We start from the raw sequence: 21,093 nt of genomic DNA, 5'->3' as shown, positions 1-21,093 counted from the left end.
TTGGGAACACAGGCTGCATTGGGAACACAGGCTGCATTGGGAACACAGGCTGCAATGGGGACACAGGCTGCATTGGGAACACAGGCTGCATTGGTGGCACAGGCTGCATTGGTGGCACAGGCTGCAATTGGGACACAGGCTGCATTGATGGTACAGGCTGCATTGGTGGCACAAGCTGCTTTGGGGACACAGGCTGCATTGGCGGCACAGGCTGCATTGGTGACACAGGCAGCAATGGGGACACAGGCTGCATTGGTGACACATGCTACATTGTGGACACAGGCTGCATTGGTGGCACAGGCTGCATTGGCGGACACAGGCTCCATTGGCAGGCACAGGCTGCATTGGTGGTCACAGGCTGCATTGGCGGATGCAGGCTGCATTGGCAGGTACAGGTTGCATTGGTGAACACAGCATTGGTGGACGTGGGCAGGCTGCATTGTTGGGCACGGATAAAGTTGTTGTTAATATTTATTTTTATAACTTAACTCTGCATAAAATGTTTCATGAGATCATTTCTGAGGGGGTGTTTATGGGCGGAATTAGGGGCAGGGCAGGGAGGGGTTGGGTGAGGCAACTGGTGGCGAGTAACCCTTGAGGACTGGGTAGTATCTCAGAACTTGAAATTTTGATCCCTGTTATAAATAATAGTACACCCTGAGCAACCTCTCTCTCAGGGGAGTTAGGATTGAAATGATCAACTTCATGAATACTCTCAGTGAGGTGCAGAGCCCGAATGGTAGGCAATTGTAAATGGACCCGCTCCACTGTTAACTTCAGATATTTTTGAATATCACGGGGCTCCATCCACTCGTCCTCTTTTGGACTAATAACAGGGTGGAATAAAAACGCATAAATCTTTCTGAGGAGGGAAGTGGAAAAGCCTGTGCTTGAAGGAACAGTACAAATGATATACTGTTTGCCCAGGGCTTTAGCCAAAAGTCCCATTTGGCCATGACTTGACCTGACTGAACAACGGATTGTATCTATTGCTGCTTCTCTCACAAAGTCTACTGATAAGTTCAATTCCTCCAGAGCTTTAATTATGTCCTCTTTAATGGGTTTACATGCTGCTCCTGCCTCTAGATAACCTCTTTTCGGGTCTTAAACAATCTATTGGGGATTCCTTGAATGATGCAGAGTCTTTCATGGCCAGGTGCACTACTGCAGATTCTACTTCTGGCGTTTACCCAAAAACTTTGGTATCTGCTTCTGCTAAGGGGTATAACTTGTTAAGTCAACCCAAAAAAAATCTAATTTCTGTCTTCTTCCATTCTTATTCGAAATATTCCCTAGTCTCATCCATTAAGGCAAAAAAGACTTGTTTCACTTTAAAAATTGAAAATATTTCCTTAACTTCTTGGGGGGCTCCTCCGAGCCTTCCCTAGAAATAGTACTCTTTACCGCTTGAATGATAGGTTGTACAAGGGAAAAACTGCATCCAGAGGGATCTGAATCATCTGATTCTGATGACTCTTCGGGTGGCACATTCCTGGCCATATGACCTGAAGAGGCATTGACAGTTGAAAGCCCTGGCATACTTGGGTCTGTATCCCGATTTTTAGGGGTTTGTGCCACAGCTTGAAAAAGTAGCGTAGCCGGCAATTCGGAGAGTCTTACATTGTTTGCTTAAGTAATGGAGTGACCTGCTGGCTTTCAATCTTTTTATCAGCTGCATAATATCAGCATTTTTTCCTATCCTATGAGTGGGAGGTGAGGTAGAATGTTGCTGTGATCTAAAGCCCTCAGACGATCGACATTGTGAGGAACGTGAATGCTGTTCTGGGCTGGTCACAGGAGAGTTCTCATGGATGCTAGAGGTTGGTCTAGACCTCACTGAGTGAATAGGGCTGGAAACAAGAAAAAACTTTTGTTACCCATGAGCCAGCATTTTGTTGAGAATAACTTCCCCAAAGGATGGTCCCTACCTATTGGACACATGAGAAACTTGATGAGGCGGTGAAAGGCTCATGATAAACAGGCAGCAGAAAGATCAACTAGAAATATAGAAGAAAGAGATCTACAGCAGTGGAAACAAACAGAAAACTAGATACCTCCTCCCCATTGTGGCAGATAGCACCTATGTGGACCAGTAGACAAGAAACAGGCAGGGCAGAAGGAACAGCTATCCTGCAGAAGTCGGCATTTAAAAGCCACCAGAGCATTAATAAAGTAACCTGTGGTGTATAAGATCCATCCTCTTGACACCGGAAATGGCCATAACATCAAGGGGAGTTGTTTCCCCCAAACAAGGATGGCTGCCCGCTGCAAAAAAAAAACTGAACCGGGCATGTGCGTCTTGCGACAGGAGCCACACTGTAAACAGAACAGCCGATTGAGCCCTGAGGTGCACGCACACCACGCAGGCACACTGCGCTTGGAGCCCTGACTGCCAGCTGGAAAAGAGAGATGCCACCGGAACTGCACATGTGCCTCCCTGAAACAATCAGCTCACCCCACTAGGATTTACTCTGTGGAATGGTACACATGCGAACCCCCAGAGCCCAATACATAGAGAATGTTGCCAGGAGACCTGAACACTCCAGAGCCACTGCCAGCCAGAAAAAATGCCACACAAAACCAATATCTACAAAAGGAAGGGAAAAGGAAACACAGAGCAGCTGATCTTCCAGCTTGGATCACCACACATGCATAGGGTTGCCACCTGTACAGGATTCACCCGGACAGTTCTAGTTTGGAATCATGTGTCTGGGTTTCAGACTGCCTGAAACCCGGACACACTAGTCAGTCTGGACTATGGCTTCCCAGTTGGCTAAACTGAGAGCTTCTGTTATACTCTCTTTCACATGCCCACAGCCAGCACTAACAATCCCCCCCCCCCCCCACAGAATCACACAGACGGGAGAGGAGAGAGGGCTTGATCTGCACCTCTCTCTCCCCCACCCCTACCCCTCTGTGTCTGCCCACACTCCAACCCCCAGTGCTGTGCCTCTGAAAAGGAAAATGGGGGCTATAAATTGGAAGTCCAGCAGCCTCAGATACATCTGGATGAGAAGTGCAGACTGCCAAGGGGTGAGTGAGCTCACCATCCATCCCTGTCTGTGACTGAAGTCTCCCCCCTTCTCTCTCCTGCCTCTGACTCTGCGATTTCAGATGTAAAAATGGAACTCTGTGGATTCAGATGCAAAAGGGGAACCCAGTGGACTCTGATGTAAATGTTATTTAACCACTTGCCGTCCGCCATATAGCAAAATGACAGTGGCAAAGTGGTTTCAATATCCTGACCAGACATCATATGACGTCCAACAGGACATCAAGCTGATGTATGCCCCCGGGGGAACGCGCATCGTGGCAATCGTTGTTGTGGGATGTCAGTCTGACACCCCGCAACACCAATATAGGTAAAGAGTCTCTGACGGAGACTCTTTACCCCGTGATCAGCCATGTCCAATCACGGCTGATCACAGTGTAAACAGGAAGAGCCGGTGATCGGCTTTTCCTAGCTCACGTCTGTCAGACGCGAGTAGAAGAGAGCTGATTGGCTGCTCCTCTAACAGGGGGGGTCTGTGCTGATCAATTATCGGCGTAGCCCCCCCGAGGATGCCCACACTGGACCACCAGGGATGCCACTAGGACCACCAAGGATGCCACCGCTAGTCACCACCAGGTATGCCACCCTAGACCACCAGGGATGCCAATCCGTGTCCATAATAGATGACAATCAGTGCCCACAATAAATGCCAATCAGTGCCCACAACGGGCATCACTGATGGGCAGGAATTATTGTTTGGCACTGATTGGCACCCATCAGTAACATTTATTCATTTACAATGCCACCTATCAGTGTCCACCCATACCCATCCGTGCCACCTATCAGTGCCCATCTGTGCCACCTATCAGTGCCCATATATGCCACCTATCAGTACCCATCCATGCCACCCAACAGTGCACATCTGTTCCGCCTACCAGTCCCATCTGTGCTGCCTTTCAGTGCCCATCAGTGCTGCATATCAGTGCCGTCTATCAGTGCCGTCTATCAGTGCCGCATATTAGTGCCCGTCATCAGTGCCCATCAGTGCCACCTCAACAGTGCCACCTAATCGGTGCCTATCAGTTCCGCCTTATTGGTGCCCATCAGTGCAGCCCCATCAGTGCCCATCAGTGAAGGAGGAAAATTACTTATTTACAAAGTTTTGTAACAGAAATAAAAAAAACATTTTTTTTTCAAAATTTTCTGTCTTTTTTTTTATTTGTTTAGCAGAAAATAAAAATCACAGACAAAATACCAGCAAAAGAAAGCTCTATTTGTGGGAAATAAATGATAAAAATTTAGTTTGGGTACAGTGTAGCATAACCGCGCAATTGTCATTCAAAGTGCGACAGCGCTGAAAGCTGAAAATTGGTCTGGGCAGGAACATGTATAAGTGCCCAGTATTGAAGTGGTTAATAGGAAAATGTATATGTATAGTTTATACTATTTAAAAAAATTGCCATGCGCCACTAAAGTGTTCGGGTTTGATTTGAAGAAAAGGTGGCAATCCTACAGATAATGCATACGCATCATAATGAAAAGGCAGATTTATGCTCCTATGAGGAGACCTTGCATAGCACAAAAGATCCTTATATGGTGTTCCATTTCTGTTTAGCGCTTTTAGAGGCCCAAGAGCAGGAACTTCATCTGGGACAGGCTGAAACCCACTGAAGTTACACTGAGCAGATGTAGGTACATACAGGTACCCCAATATACTACCTAAGAAAGGTTTTAACCCCCTGATTGCCCCCTAGTTAACCATTTCACTCCCTGTCACCAGTGATCACCGTATTAGTGTTACGGGTGACGCTGGTTAGTTCATTTCTTTTTTTGCCATATATTACCCAATAAAGGTTTAACCCCCGATCGCTCAGCGGGTGACATCAGTTTTAGCATCAGTTAGGGTCAGCGTCAGTCCCAGACAGAGTCAGATTAGTGGCAGTAGTGATAACACCCACCCATGCACCATACACCTCCCTTAGTATAGTATAGTGTCTGAACGGATCAATATATTTGATCTGATCAGATCTATACTAGCATCCCCAGTAGTTTAGGGTTCCCAAAAACGTGGCGTTAGCAGTATCAGCCCAGAAACTTTCTAGCACCTGCATTTAGCCCCTCCACCCAGCCCAGCCAAGTGCAGTATCAATCAATCAATGTCACTTACGAAACACATAACTGCAGCATTCGCAGAGTCAGGCTTGATCCCTGCGAATGCTAACAGTTTTTTTGGTAGCGATTGAAGCAGGTTCTGACAATCGGGTGCTCTTTTTGCCTGTGAGTCGCATTAGTTGTACCAGTAAATTTAGAGGCCAAAATGCCCAATTGGAGGTATACTAGTGAAGAGGCCTACAAGTTTCTGAGCATGACAGATGAGTGAAGAGGAAGTCACCCATCTGTCAGATTCAGGCTCAAAATACGATCCTGTAGACAGTAGTGGCACCCTGACAGATAGCTCTAACGACTGAGTAGTGGTCCCTGCAAAGGTCAGGTGTACCCGACCACGTTCTCCTTCTGTTGTTGAGGTGCAAGAACCGCAGAGCTTTCGTATGGAGCAGAGAGCCAGTACAAATGTCGCTCATCCTTCTGGTGAACTGGCAAGCACCAGCGGCCTAGTACACTCTGCTCATAGTCAAACCAGCACTGCAGTAACACATGGTGACATGGCGAGTCCCATAAGTGCAGTTCAAGCTGGTGTAGTGGCTAGCACAAGTAGTGCCCCACAGCCACCAAGAAGATAAACACAGGCCGTTGAGCCCATAGTGCCCTTCCCGCTGCATTTGCCAATCCTAATTGGGAGCCCACCACTTCTGCAGCACCCGTACTTCCCCTATTCACTAGCCAACCTGGAATTCAGGTGGAAACAGTTGATTTTACGTCACTTAATTTTTAGTCACTGTTTTTCAGGGAAGATCTCTATAGATCAATTGTAGACCAAAGCAATTTGTATGCTGGTCAATTCATCGCCGCTAATCCTCAGTTGACCCTTCCCCAGTTGACTCTTGCCAGAGAATGGAAACCTATTACAGTTTCTGAATTTAAGACCTTTCTGGGCCTATCCCTCCTCATGGGCATAACTAAAAAAAAGTGAGTTGCGGTCGTTTTGGTCCACTGACCCAATTCATCATATGCCCGTGTTCTCTGCTTCCATGGTCAGGGCTAGATACACGTGCAGATCTTGCGGTTTATGCACATCAACGACAATGAACTCTGCCTTCCTTGGGGTTACCCTGAATACGATTGGCTCCACAAAATTCGGCCCCTCATAAACGACTTCAACCAACAGTTTGCAGCCTCGTTTACTCTCGAACAAGTTGTCTGCATTGATGAGTCCCTGATTAAGTTTTCTGGCCGCTTGTCTTTCAAACAGTATCTTCCCAGCAAGCGTGCCAGATATGGGGTCAAGAGCTGTAAGCTTCCAGGGCTGAAGTGGTTAACATGCTTTACATTCTTCTATAACTAGAGCTGAGCGAATCTGACAGGGTTCTGCTCCCCCAAGTGTTTGAAGCCTAGTTGAAATCTGCAAACCCAAACTTAGCAGTGAATTGAAGTTTATAGGAGGCAAATATTGTTGGCAAGTTGCTACAAAAAAGCCATTGGAAGCTGGGCACCACCATGGGAGACAGGTACTAATGCATAAAAATTTTAAAAAATACCATATGGCGGGGGAGGGGGGTCTCAGCTGGCAGTGCATATTTGGCTGTGTAATTAACTTTTTTACGCTTAACTTGGTTTACACTGTATAACAGATCTCCAGCTGCTGTAATGTAAGTTGACGTCTGAAAATCAAGGATGATGTTATTAACAAAATAGAAAATAAAGTACCATGCAATGGGGACTAGGACTTTTCATGCAGCTTCAGAAGCAACATTGGAAATACACAAAATTCTTTAAACATACTTGGGGATACCTTAAAGCTGTACCAGGTGTTATGGAATTTAAAGAAGGCCAGCAGAAATAATTGACAACAAAAATGATGCTCCACTTTGAATGACCCAAACTGGAAAAAAAGACACTATCAACATAAAATAAAAATGTGGAAACCTCCAAAAGAAAGAAAAAACAGAAAATACCACTCCTCAAACAAAAGACCATTTTGTTTTAAAGGAAAAGCTGCAAAAAAACAATTAAGCTATAAAAAGGTTGTATACAAAAAGAAGAGAAAGGGTACACTGAACCTCAGGGATAAATATACTTTACAAAATCTTTAGTAATTCCATTGAGAACATTGATGAACTCATCATAAAATCCATACCCTCTAACATTAAAATATGACAACATTATCTACAGCAGTGGTTCTCATTCTCAATCCTCTAGTACCCCCAACAGGCCATGTTTTCAGGTTTTCCTTTACTTTGCACAGCTGCTTTAAATCAATATCAATGACATGGTATTAATAAGAGCTATTTTATCTAAGGGTAGTTCCCAAAACATGGCCCGTTAGGGGTACGTAAGGACTGAGGTTGAGAACCACTGGTCTACTGCACATTAAACCCCAAGATGTCCTACTTCAGCTATTTCAGCCAGGAATAACCTGTTTATCCAAATCAGCCCTAAATAGTCCCATACCATGGGTGACTGGGCAGCAGGATAAAATAAATTCATGACATAGCTAGATCAATAACATGATATAATCTGTTAAATGCAGGAATAGATACAGTGGAACCTTGGTTTACAAGTAATGCGGTTAACGAGCATTTTGAAAGACGGGCAACTTATTTTTTTTTTATTCTGACTTGGTTTGCGAGTGTTGTCTCACAAAATGAGCAGAATTCAAGCTAATGGCGGTGCAGTACCGAATTTGGCCAGAAGTGTGGGGGGCGCCGGGGACACTCGGATCAGTTTTGAACCATTTGGAAACACTCGGAAATACTCCGTTCCCGAGTGTTTCTGAGCCTTTCTGAGGCTTTCCACATTCAGCCGAACTGTCTCCGAGTATTTACGGGGCTCTCCGGCTCCCCCCCTCCTCTGGCCATATGCAGTATTGCATGTAATAGAAGTCAATGCGGAACAAATTATCTTTGTTTCCATTGACTTCTATGGGGATACTCGCTTTGATATGTGAGTGCTTTGGATTACAAGCATTCTCCTGGAACGGATTATGCTTGTAATCCAAGGTTCCACTGTACAGTAACAAACATTATGCAAACTCTGGTGTTTTCCAGCAATTGAAAATCAAAGAAATGAGGGCGGGGATAGTTTAAACCTCTCCACAATAAACAATTGCCTAAGCTCTATGTCCTTGCAGCATGTAGTTAGTTCATGCAACTAATAATCAAACAGATGTCCAGTTCAACAACGAACAACAGATACATAAAATCAGTTTCCTTGGCACGTTAAACCCCAAGACCTCCTACTGCAGGTATTTCAGCCAGAAATTAGTTATTTATCCAAACCAGCTCTATTTAGTCCCTATACCATGGGTATTTGGATAAAAGAAAACCACAACATACAGTAGCTATGGCAGAATATAATATAATGTAATATAATCTGTGGAATGCCGGAATGTATGCAGTATCACAAAGTTCTGTAAATTTAGGTGCTTTCCAACAATTAAAAAAGAGGGGTGGGGAGTAACAGTTCAATTCTCTCCACAATAAACTGACAAAACTCTGTCCTTGCAGCAGGTAGCTGTATTATGCAAATATAACAATCAAACAGATGCTCTGCTTAACATGCAACAACAGATACTTAGCATCTGTTTCCATTTCAGTTTAGCACTATCCACATTGTACAACTGCAAATAGCATTCTAAAAAACATAGTCAGATAAACTGATTGTGCAAATGTACCAATCCAGTACACTCCAGCGTCCAGCAACAAAATACAGCAGGTACACAGGTACACAGGTTCTCGGCTTCTGTATTAAATGGTGCAGTGTATGTCATAATTCAAAGTTTCTTGCAAATGAAAAATGCCATTGCACATATCAACCTTAGCACACCTGTTCTCTTCTGTTCATTTCTTCTTCTTCATAAAGATCACAGTTTCTTGAATCACTTCCGGACCACTCCATAGCAAATTTACTGCTACAGGGCGACTGTGCAGAATCACATATATATATATATATATATATATATATATATATATGTGATCCTGCACTTCCAAAAATAATAACATAATAAAGGGAGCACGCCAGCGGGCTGCTTCTGCTGTGAATTAATCACAGCAGAAGCCAAACTGCGTGTGCCAGGCACTAGATGTCTGCTGGCACCTGCTGATCATCAGGCAGAGACTTAGAACGGAGCTCTGACTATGTAAACAAGGCAGATCTGGGGGGGTGGAGCTAGCGGCCGACATGAGACCAGCGCTGTAAAGGAGCTCTGGCTGGGACGACGAATCCTGACTGCATCCTGAGTGTCAGAGACACAGATCCTCTGCAGGACTGACACCCTGATACTCCCTGGACCTGACAGAACGTTCAGGCATGGTGAAATACGGGCCGGCATCCATGGACTCTGCCGCTAACCACTTATTCCGCTATGCATGGGGATCCCAAGATGGCAACAGCCATGCGGCAGAGGAACAGGGCCCAAGCCATACGCAGCGGAGCTGATAACTCGCCCATGCAACCAGGGAAGGTAAGCCCACTACCCCGCAGATCTCAGGGTAAGAGAAGAGGCTCATCCCTGGATAGAGGTCCCCCAAGGGATATGAGGGAGACGGAGCTGGCAGAGGATGAAGGGGAACCATCACTAAAGCAAATTATGGAAGCCATATACACCTGCCAAACTACCCTGACTGAACATATTGATGGGATGAGGGCAGAAATGTATTTTCTTAACAAGATGTACAGACTATCAGAGAGAGGGCCTCAGAGGCCGAGCAACGGATTAGTGACCTGGAAGATGTAGTGTGCCCCATGGAAAATAAAGTGCAATCCCTACACAGAGAAGTCAGTGCTCACACTGAAAAGCTGGGAGACATGGAAGACAGACAGAGGAGGAACAACCTCCATTTTGTTGGTTTCCCTGAGGAAGCAGAGGGTAAACAGACTGAGGATTTTCTAGAGCTATGGCTTAAGGATAACATGGCTGACACCACGTTTTCACGTTTATTCGCCATAGAGAGTGCCCACAGAATCCCTTCTAAACCCCCTCCTCCTGGAGCACACCCGCGCCTGCTTATAGCTCACATATTGCACTTCAGGGACCGGGAAAGTATCCTTCGTGCAGCCCGAACAGGGGGTGAACCGCATTTCCATATATCCGGATTTCTCTGCAGTCACGCAGAAGCAGAGAGCCAGTTTTGTTCATGTTAAAAAAAGGCTCCAGGAGTTACAAATGCCATACAGTATGCTATACCCAGCAAAACTGCGGGTAGTGGATAGAGGTAAAGCCTTCTTTTTTAACACCCCTATTGAAGCTTCACGCTGGCTGGACACTAGGGGGCAACGCAGCCTGGAGGTCCGATGAGGTTGTTGCAGTTATGTATGGAACACAAACGCCAGCAATAACATGAGCACCTTTATATATCATCTTGCTACTCTTGCATTGCTATCTGACACTACAACAGTTTGGAATATCGTCCCATCATGATCCACGTGTATTTCAGAACTTTCTATAACAGAGAGGTAAGACAAGGAGCGAGGAGAGGGAGCCCACAGATCTAGAGCTGCTCATCTGGTGGGGGAGAGGAAGAGGGGAGAGCGAGTGAGGGTTGTGTTTTTTTTGTTTTGGTAATTTCTATTTTCTCACTCGCTTGTCTCGCACATGTTTTGACCTGATTTTGATACTGGACTGACTATCTATCAATCTACCACCTGGGGAGCAACCTGTTGGGATCTTCTTTCCTCTTCCTCCTGAAAAATCCCTGCCTAAGTACTTTGGCCTTACCCAAGAATTTTTTTCCTCTCAGTTAAGGGGGGGGGGGGGGGTAGGCAGGAAGAAAGAGGTTTTTTTTCTCCTCAATCCCCATCATGGAATGTACGTGGTCTGAACTCAAAAATTAAGAGGTCCCTTGTATTTGATTTTCTCAAGAGGTATAAACCTCACATGCATCTACAAGGCTCCAAATTAATGGCACTGAAGAAAGCCAATATTATGAGGGTACTCCACGCTGAATACTCCACTTATTCAAGGGGAGTAGCCATCTTGGTTACCAAGAAAGCTCCGGCACATATATTGCAGGTCAAATTAGATCCAAATGGCAGATATGTTATATTAGTGTGTCAAATTTTTAATGTTTGCATGATGTTGGTGTGTGTATATGTCCCACCCCCCTTCTCTCTCCAGATATTAGACAAAATATTGCAAGAAGCTATATTAATCACACAGAGCCCATTATTACTAATGGGAGATTTTAACGCAGTCTCAGATGGGGAGCTAGACAGACATGGATGTATATCTAACTCTCATCATATTCTCTCCTCCTGGCTGGAGAGCTATGCTCTCACAGATGTTTGAAGACAAAAACACCCTGGAACCAGGGAATACTCCTGTCACTCGGAGACCCATAGGACACTGTCTAGAGTAGACTTACTACTCTCTACTATGGATGGTCTCCCGATCATTTCCGGAGTTAGATATCTCCCCAGAGCCATATCGGACCATTCTCCAATGGAGGTTATGTTGGATCTGAATGCCCCCCGGGGAAGACGACACTGACGTATGAATGTACATTGGCTCCAGGCGGAATTTATTACTGTAAAATGCAAAACGAATATTGATCATTACTGGAGAGAGAATGGGAGGGAAACACAGATTGCTAACCAGTGGGATGCCTTTAAGGCAACTATGAGAGGGGTGTTCACTACAGAAATTAGAGATTTTTCCAGAGCTCTGAATTTTGAAGTAAAAAAAGCAGAGTCCGAGACCTCGGAGGCTGAAAGTAATTACATTCAGGACCCATCCCCTAGTAAATACCAAATATGGCAAGACCGAACCAGACAATATAAACTACTCCTGACTGAACGTACTACAAAAAAACAACTACACCAATACATGTCCTTTTTTGAGTTTGGAGACAAAAGTGGCCGCCTACTAGCTTTCTTAGCAAAGCCGCTTTATACCCCGACCTCAGTATTGCAACTTAGGAGACCCAGTGGGGAAACAGTGAGAGAATCTCCCGAGATTTTAGACACCTTCGTAGACTTTTATGAAACCCTGTATCAGACACAAACCCGACATACTCAACAGGAACTAAATACCTACTTAGATTCCTTTACTTTACCCTCATTGACGCAGAAGGATAGGGTAGCTTTGGACCAACCCATAACGCAGGAGGAGATATCTGGAGCTATATCCTCCTTCAAAACTGGTAAGTCACCGGGCCTTGATGGGTTCTCGGCTGACTGGTATCAGTTACACAGGGAAAAACTGGTTCCATTTCTCCAAAAAGTCTTTATTGCAGCAGAAAACAACGGCATATTTACAGACACTGTGAGAGAAGCGCTGATTGTTGTGATCCCCAAACCTGGGAAAAATCCCCAAGAATGTGAATCATATAGGCCAATCTCGTTAATAAATTCTGATGTCGAGATTCTGGCCAAAATCTTGGCCAGTAGATTGCTATCGGTGGTTCTCAAACTAATAAATTCTGACCAGACAGGTTTCATACCTGGCTGCTGTACACAAATGAATATCCATAGACTGTATGTTAACTTACAGACTCAACATATTAATACGGGCAAGAGGGTGATTGAATCTCTAGATACAAAGAAGGCATTTGATTCTGTAGAAACAAGGCAGATCTCCATTATGACACAGGGGAAGGGTAGGATTTTGCATCCCCGCAAAGCAGAGAGTAAAATCCATTACTTCCCTTAGAAAAAGCAGCACATACAGTACACATAAACACTGGCTAGGCACATATGTAACCCTTTGATCACCCTAGATGTTTAAACCCTTCCCTGCCAGTGTCATTAGTACAGTAACAGTGCATATTTTTAGCACTGATCACTCTATTAGTGTCACTGGTTTTCTGTTAGTGTCAAATTGTCCGCCCCATTATCACAGCCCTGCTAGAACTCCCCACACCATAATCCCCCCTCCACCAAATTATTTAGACCACTGCACAAAGCAAGGTCCATAAAGACATGGATGAGCGAGTTTGGGGTGGAGGAACTTGTTTGGCCTGCACAGAGTCCTGATCTCAACCTAACATCTTCGGGATGAACTAGAGTAGAGACTGCGAGCTGGGCTTTCTTGTCCAATATCAGTGCCTGACGTCACCAATGCGCTCCTGGAAGAATGGTGAAACATTCCCATAGACTTACTCCTAAACCTTGTGGACAGCCTTCCCAGAAGAGTTGAAGCTGTTATAGCTGCGAAGGATGGGCCAACTCAAAAGTTCATGTGCGTGTAAAGGCAGGTGTCTCAATACTTTTGGTAATATAGTGTATTTTGGTATGCTAAAATGTCTATCTATTCTATGACGTATTTCTGAAACTCAGCACGGGACTTACATTTTTCTCCTTTTATTTTCACTTGGTGATCCTACCAGTAACACATTTCCTGCCCTAGGGTGATAACAACTCGATCAATGTACTGTGTTCAGGAGCCGCTTATGCCCTGTACACACGGTCGGAGAATCCATCGGAATGCGTCTTATCGGACCGTGTCATCAGATAATCCGACTGTGTGTGGTATACATCGGACTGATTCCGTCCGAATCTCCGTCGGACCCAATTTTCCAACATGTTGGAAATATTTCCCGACCAACTGGGCCGGTCAAGTGCCACGCATGCTCAGATCAAATTCCTACATCAAAGCTATTGGCTACTAGCCTGAATGTAGTCCCAACGTAACGAAATTACGTCATCACGTTCTGAAAGATCTGATTTTTCGCCAGCTTGTCCCGACCGTGTGCATGCAACAGTTTCGGACACAATCTGTCGGACTAAATCCGACGAACAAAATCTGACGGATTTGGTTGGCAAAATCTCCGACCGTGTGTACGTGAGCTTAGTCATACTAGGACAGGAAGTGTGCTAGAACTACATAACACTCTCTTCTTCTCTACTCCATAACATAGGGTGTGTTTCATAGTCCACATAACTTGTATATAGTGGGAACAATGGTAACTGATAAAAGTCAGCAGAGGCAGAGTACATAGGGAATAATCAGTTTACTATATTTCTGGCAGGATCAACAGGTTGTTATTTTTATTTTTTTACACTTGTATTTCTTTGTATTGTATTTTTAGAAGACCTAAAGGGAGTAAATATGAGAAGCTCAATATTAAGGTTTAAATTCACTATTATTTGCTTACATGTTTTCTGAAACTGATAGATTTTTCTTAAGAGCTGACAAAATTATAAATTTAAAAAGTATTCATAAACAAAATGGGACTTTATGGTGCTTGTGAACTCAGGAATGAATACAAACCAAAATATAGGTTAAAACAGTATATTTTATTACATTGAAAAATGTAAAACCAAATCTTTTTCATTGTAATAAAATATACTTTTTTTTTTTTTTTACCTATCTTTCAGTTTGTATTTATTCCTAAATTCCCAAGCATGTTCAAAATCCCACTTTTTGATTTATACTTTTCACATTTTCATTAGGGATGTGGTGCTTGCAAACTACCCCCATGCCATCTTTGTATTAGAAAATTATGACTTTAGAAGTTATTCACTTGCACTTACCTTTAGGAACACCGAGATTATAGCCACCCCATCTGGGTTTTTCTTGGCTTCTGTAATGTTGTCATATTTTGAATTCCAATGCACAAACTGAATCTGAAAAAATACATTCTTTTGTTTAAATTGCATAATAACATTTTGGTAAAAGCGTTAGTCTGGCAGAACTATAAGCCTATTTACAACCACTGCTAGGGAGTGTGTATAGGAAACCATACTTTATAAGGGACTATAGGGGTTGTTTACTAAAGGCAACATCACTTTGCACTACAAGTGCATTTGGAAGTTCAGTCGCTTTATATCCGAGGGGGACGTGTAAGGAAAATTAAAAAAAACATTTCAGCTTGCACATGATTAGATGATAAAATCAGCAGAGCTTCCCCTCATTTCAGATCCCCTCAGATTTAAAAGCGACTGCACTTCCAAGTGCACTTGTAGTGCAAAGTCGGTTTGCGTTTTCGGAAATAACCCCCTATATATAGACAAGTACTTTATAAGAGAATATATATATATATATATATATATATATATATATATATATATATATATATATGAAACAATACTTTATGTATATGGGACTATATATAAAAAAAAGTCTACTTTATGTATAAGTGTTTTAGGAAACTATACTTTATATATATGTAAGTGTATATAAAAAAGTCTACTTTATGTATAAGTATTATCAGAAACTATACATTATGTATATGTGAGTGTATATAGAAAATTCAATTTTATTGTATGAGATTAAATACATATTCTTCAAAAAGTTCTGTGACTTCTTTGGAATATCAACATGGATGGCTTTCCACTTTAGGTTATGCAAACCAGTCCTATCTTACTTTGCATACAGGGAAATAATGCCACCTCCAAGTTTCCTGAGGAATTACACATTCTGAAGGTATTTTGGTCTGTATGCCTTCAGGCCCACATGACAATCACACATCCTGGGTCTGAAGTATTGTGACTTTCTCGGTCACCACAAAAATGTTTCATGTGTTTCATCTTAAAAAACAAATGGCATTAACAAGGTCACAAAGTATATCTGAAGCCAATTTTACCTCCTGTTTTGGCAATAGCAGAAAAGGGTTGCTGTTGCTGTTGTGTCTGCATTGGTGAGATTCATTCTCTCTATTTTACCCGATGACCACTATTGCTAGGTGTGAAAGAGGCAAAATCTATAACATTTTTACTGGAACAAAAGTAGGTGGGAAATCTGGCGACCTGGCAACTGTCAGGAACAAAAAATAACTTGAATGGTTATACCATTTCCTACTCTCAGGGCTGCTCTGAGACAGAAGAGTGACCCGCCTTGGGTGCCGTGCTGTGTGGGGCGCAGCCATATCACCCAGTCATCTATTTCTGTGCTGGACTGAGCAGTCAAACTGATAGCTTGACATTAACTTCTGCTCTACCCGAATACTGAACATAATATCCAACACTATCCAACACTATAGATTGCATAATATCCAACACTAAAGTAACCTCAACAGCAACATATATTCCTAATTGAGCATTTGAAGTATCAGCGATAACACTACCAATCCCATGCTGAGATCTAGCAATGCTGCAATCTCAGCATTGAAAATACTGACCAGGTTTTCTTTAACTGCCTATTTCCTTCAAATATCAGTTAGTCGTTTGTTCCAATTACCTGCAACACTATCATACTTTTTTCTTCTTTTGTTTCTCAGGCATTGAACCTTGGCCAAGCTCAGCTCTCTCTGGAAAAAGAATGCTGCATGAAACCTTGTTTAAAGCCCAACTCCTGGCTTGGAATCTCGTGCGTGCCTGTCCTCTATCTTCCTATTGGGAGACCCTTGACCCTTTAAAAAAAATCATGCATATCTTTTTCCAGATGTATTTGGTCTGATCTTGTGATGTCACAGCTCCTCTTCATTCTCTTCTTGCTCCATCAATAGTATGATCCTAAATGCTGTAGAAAGTAAAGAGGTGCCATGTAATGATGTGGCGCCACTTTCTGCAGTATGTTCCTGTAAGTTTAAGGTGGAGGAGGGCCCTTGCCGACCCAGGGCCACTGGAAGTGGTCTGTACTTGGGCTTTAAATCCTTACATTTTTTATGTTATCCATTTTCTTCTTTCATACTCAATCTGCTAGATTATACACATTTTTTCTGGGGAAGGCTGAAGGTCCTGCATGGTTTAATCCTTAGTTTGGACATGCCCTTTTTTATTCATATCTTTTTGCAGGTTGGATCTGCAAACCTGAACAAAACTTCTTATACCCTTCTACTGATGCACCTATTAAAGGGGAATGCTACCCTCTGGATTTCAAACACTAAACTAGCTCTAGATATCAATTGACAACACAGTGGGGAGATTTACTAAACCCTGTACACACAGAATTTGGTACAGCTGAGCATAGTAACCAATCAGCTTCTAGGTTTTGTTGTCAAAGCTTATCTGAACAAGCTGAAGTTAGAAGCTGATTGGTTACAATGCACAGCTGCACCAGACTGTGCCAGTTTTAGTAAATATCCCCCAAATATATATATATATATATATTTATTTATTTATATACACTAAATTACCAAATGTATTGGTACGCATGCCTTTACCTGCACATGAACTTTAATGGCATCCCAGTCTTAGTCCATAGGCCCAATCTTTGCAGCTATAACAGCTTCAACTCTTCTGGGAAGGCTGTCCACAAGGTTTAGGAGTGTGTCTATGGGAATGTTTGACTATTCTTCCAGAAGCGCATTTGTGAGGTCAGGCACTGATGTGAATGAGAAGGCCTGGCTTCCAGTCTGCGCTATAATTCATCCCAAAGGTATTCTATTGAGTTGAGATCAGGACTCTGTGTAGGCCAGTCAAGTTCCTCCACCCCAAACTCGCTCATTCATGTCTTTATGGATCTTGCTTTGTGCACTGGACACACTCCTAAACCTTGTGGACAGCCTTCCCAGAAGAGTTGAAACTGTTATAGCTGCAAAGAGTGGGCCAACTCAATATTGAACCCTATGGACTAAGACTGGGATGCCATTAAAGTTCATGTGTCCCAAAACTTTTGTCAATATAGTTTATATTAAATGCTGTTGAGCAAATGAATCTGCAGGTCATGGCTTGTGATAAATTTACAAAATGAAGGCTCATTCTGAATGTGAATACTGTATTTGTTGTTTGCATTTCTATACTTTATATAAAATATATATATTTTTTTTTTGCACCTCTCCGGCATATCTTAAGCCATCTATAACATGTTCAGATCCTTGGTCATCAGAAGAACCCCAATGAAACTGCAGTTGCCGAAGTCTGTAGGTTCCACGCAGAGGACCATCTTTTAGCACTAAGCAAATAAATAGATAAATATAGTATTACAAATTTGTAAAAGGGCTGGGTGAAATGCAGTGCTTTAAGAGGGATTATCTAAAATGGATGACATTCATTGATCTGTTGAGAACGGGTATAAGTAATAATAAACTATATAAAACATAAATAAAAACTGTGCTAATACAGTACATATCTATTCTGAATTTGTTGTCAAGAAAGTGCAAGTGGGTTTGTCAGCAACATCTTCACAAAGAAGATTATGTAGAATGGCCTATAATCACACTGTAGTGTCTCTCTCTCATCAAAAGAATATAGAACACATTATTTTAACTTATTGTAACCAAAGTCTTAAAGAATACTATCGCTTACCTCCAATAACATGGAGGACATTAATAGCTCTAGGTGCCCCCTTCCACTTATAGTGGTTACAGAGTTATGGGGCATAAAGCAAATAATCCTGGACGGATGCACTTCCAAAAAATCTTTATTGAAGCTCATCTGACAGGTGATTAACAGATGGAGCAGGGGACAAGGAGGTAGACGCGTTTCATGCAAATATTAGCGCTTAGCCATTACCTACAGTACCTCAGATAATGACTAAGCGTTAATATTTGCACAAAACACATCTACCTTCTTGTTCCCTGCTCCATCTGTTAATCACCTGTCACATGAGCTCCAATATAAGGATTTTTGGAAGTGCATCCGTCCAGGATCATTTGCTTTATGACACACAGCATGTGAGCTGGGCTAGCACCTGACTAGTGTGTGTGTGTGTGGGGACTAACTGGAGATTCACTCACCTGGAGCTGCTTTCTTGGTGTCATTGAGAGTTATGGGGCAACATGTCCTCTCAAGTGACAGAATGTTAATACCAGGGATTTTGACTTGTGAGTATAATTAGTAGTTTCTTTTGGGAGTATTCACATTTTACATACTTTCAAGAAGAACCATTAGTTATCTACTTGTTAGTAATAATAATACAGTCTTGCTGTCTATCCATTTGGCAACAGTTTGTTCTGATGCTTTGCAACATCTGGGGCAGAACTTTAGACACTCCTTCATTGACAAATGTTTCTAGCACCACTCTCTCAACAAAACATCCATATCTACCAAAACAGGTCCATCTAATGCCCCGTTCACATGATCGGACTTTCCGACAACAAAACCGTACATTTTTGTTCGAAGGATGTTGGGTCCAACTTGTCTTGCGTACACACGGTCACACAAATGTTGGCCAACATTTATGAACGTAGTGATGTACAAGACGTACGTGATATCTCCATTACGAACGCTAGTTAGATCTCCGGCTCCTACTTGATTCCGAGCATGCATGTACTTTTGTCCGACGGACTTGTGTACACACGATAAGAAAGTCCAACAACAAACACTTGTTGGCGGAAAATTTTGAGAGCCTGCTAGCCAACATTTGTTGGTGGAAAGTCCGACAACAAATGTTCGATGGAGCATACACGCAGTCAGAAATTCCCACCAACAAGCACCCATCCAACATTTGTTGTCGGAAAATCTGATCGTGTGTTCGGGCATTAAAGTATCCAAGGAGCAGGAGGCAGTAAAGGACCAGGGGGTAGTGGGAAACTTCATCCCATGATGGCCTTTAGGAGGGGCTTAAGATTTGTACCTTGCTTCATGGTAGGAATGGCACTGAGCATGAGATAAACACTAAGAGATCATAGTGGAAATGATCACCTGATTTGTCTGAAGAGTCATCAAACACCACCTTAACAGTGGTACCATCATTGACGATTGTTAGAGACGATGATGGATGATAAGTGTGGTTCCATGGTCGTAGGCTTCCATCATGTTTGATATACCGTGTATGAAGCTCAATAGGAGACTGACATTCTCCTTTAGAAAATGGAAAGTAGTCTGGCCACATGTCAGGACCTAAATAATGTAAAAAAAAGTTTCAAAACTATTGCTGATTTAGTCAATTTATAAATACAGGATGGCAAACACATAGTATCCCAGCAAGCACAAATACATAGTTCTTACATAGTTAGTCAGGTTGAAAAAAGACACAAGTCCATCCAGTTCAACCAAAAAAATATAATAAAAAAAAACAAAAAAAAACAAAAAAAAACAAACATACTACATATGTATACATGTATATATATATATATATACATACATACATACATACATATACACTTACATATATACATATATATACATACATACATACATACATATACCAGCCCATATACCCAATTCTATACCCACAGTTGATCCAGAGGAAGGCAAAAAACCCCAGCAGAGCATGATCCAATTTGCTAAAGCAGGGGAAAAAATTCCTTCCTGATCCCCCGAGAGGCAATCGGATTTTCCCCGGATTAACTTTACCTATAAATTTTAGTACCCAGTTATATTACGTACACTTAGGAAATAATCCAGGCCTTTCTTAAAGCAATCCACTGAGCTGGCCATAACCACCTCTGCAGGGAGTCTATTCCACATTTTCACAGCTCTTACTGTGAAGAAACCTTTCCGTATTTGGAGATGAAATCTCTTCTCCTCTAGACGTAAAGAGTGCCCCCTAGTCCTCTTTGTTGACTTTAAAGTGAATAACTCGACACCAAGTTCCCTATATGGACCCCTTATATATTTGTACATGTTGATCAAATCCCCCCTTAATCTCCTCTTATCAAGAGTGAATAAATTCAGTTCCTCTAATCTTTCCTCATAGCTGAGTTGCTCCATGCCTCTTATCAGTTTGGTTGCCCTTCTCTGCACTTTCTCCAGTTCCCCGATATCCTTTTTGAGAACTGGTGCCCAAAACTGAACGGCATATTCCAGATGAGGTCTTACTAATGATTTGAACAGGGGCAAAATGATATCTCTCTCTCTGGAGTACATACCTCTCTTAATACAGGAAAGGACTTTGCTCGCTTTGGAAACCGCAGCTTGGCATTGCATGCTATTATTGAGCTTATGATCTACCAAATACGATCTTCCCCTCATATGATTATAACTTATGCCCTGTACACATGGTCGGACATTCCGACCATAAAATGCGATGGATTTTTTCTGACGGATTTTGGCCGAAACACGGTTGGACAAAGTTGTCGGAAAATCCGATAGTTTAGAATGAGGTGACGTTTGTTGCATATGACGGCACTACGTAGAGGCTAGTAGCCAATATCTTTGGTCTCGTAATTTAATCGGAGTGTGTGCGGCACTTCATCCGTCGGAATTCTCTACAGACGATC

General features: G+C 42.7%; 1 protein-coding gene across 2 annotated transcripts in view; it reads right to left on the bottom strand.

Annotated features, from left to right (window-relative positions):
- The window catches only part of LOC143997383 (carbonic anhydrase 3-like), a 31,073-nt gene that overhangs the window by 9,457 nt on the left and 523 nt on the right, over positions 1 to 21,093 (bottom strand). The window contains exons 2-4 of one of the 2 annotated variants that reach the window (XM_077492972.1): positions 19,574 to 19,771; positions 17,764 to 17,882; positions 14,582 to 14,674 (exon numbers count right to left, since the gene is read on the bottom strand). In XM_077492972.1, the coding sequence (XP_077349098.1) occupies positions 14,582 to 14,674; positions 17,764 to 17,882; positions 19,574 to 19,771 (410 nt within the window). The remainder of the gene's footprint in view (positions 1 to 14,581; positions 14,675 to 17,763; positions 17,883 to 19,573; positions 19,772 to 21,093) is intronic. The other variant, XM_077492973.1, reaches the window with a different exon arrangement.

Source organism: Lithobates pipiens, unplaced genomic scaffold, assembly GCF_037356315.1.
Source record: "Lithobates pipiens isolate NorthernLeopardFrog02 unplaced genomic scaffold, aLitPip1_a1.2 Scaffold_19, whole genome shotgun sequence".
NCBI classification, from domain to species: domain Eukaryota; kingdom Metazoa; phylum Chordata; class Amphibia; order Anura; family Ranidae; genus Lithobates; species Lithobates pipiens.
This window is presented reverse-complemented; position numbering and strand designations above follow the sequence as displayed.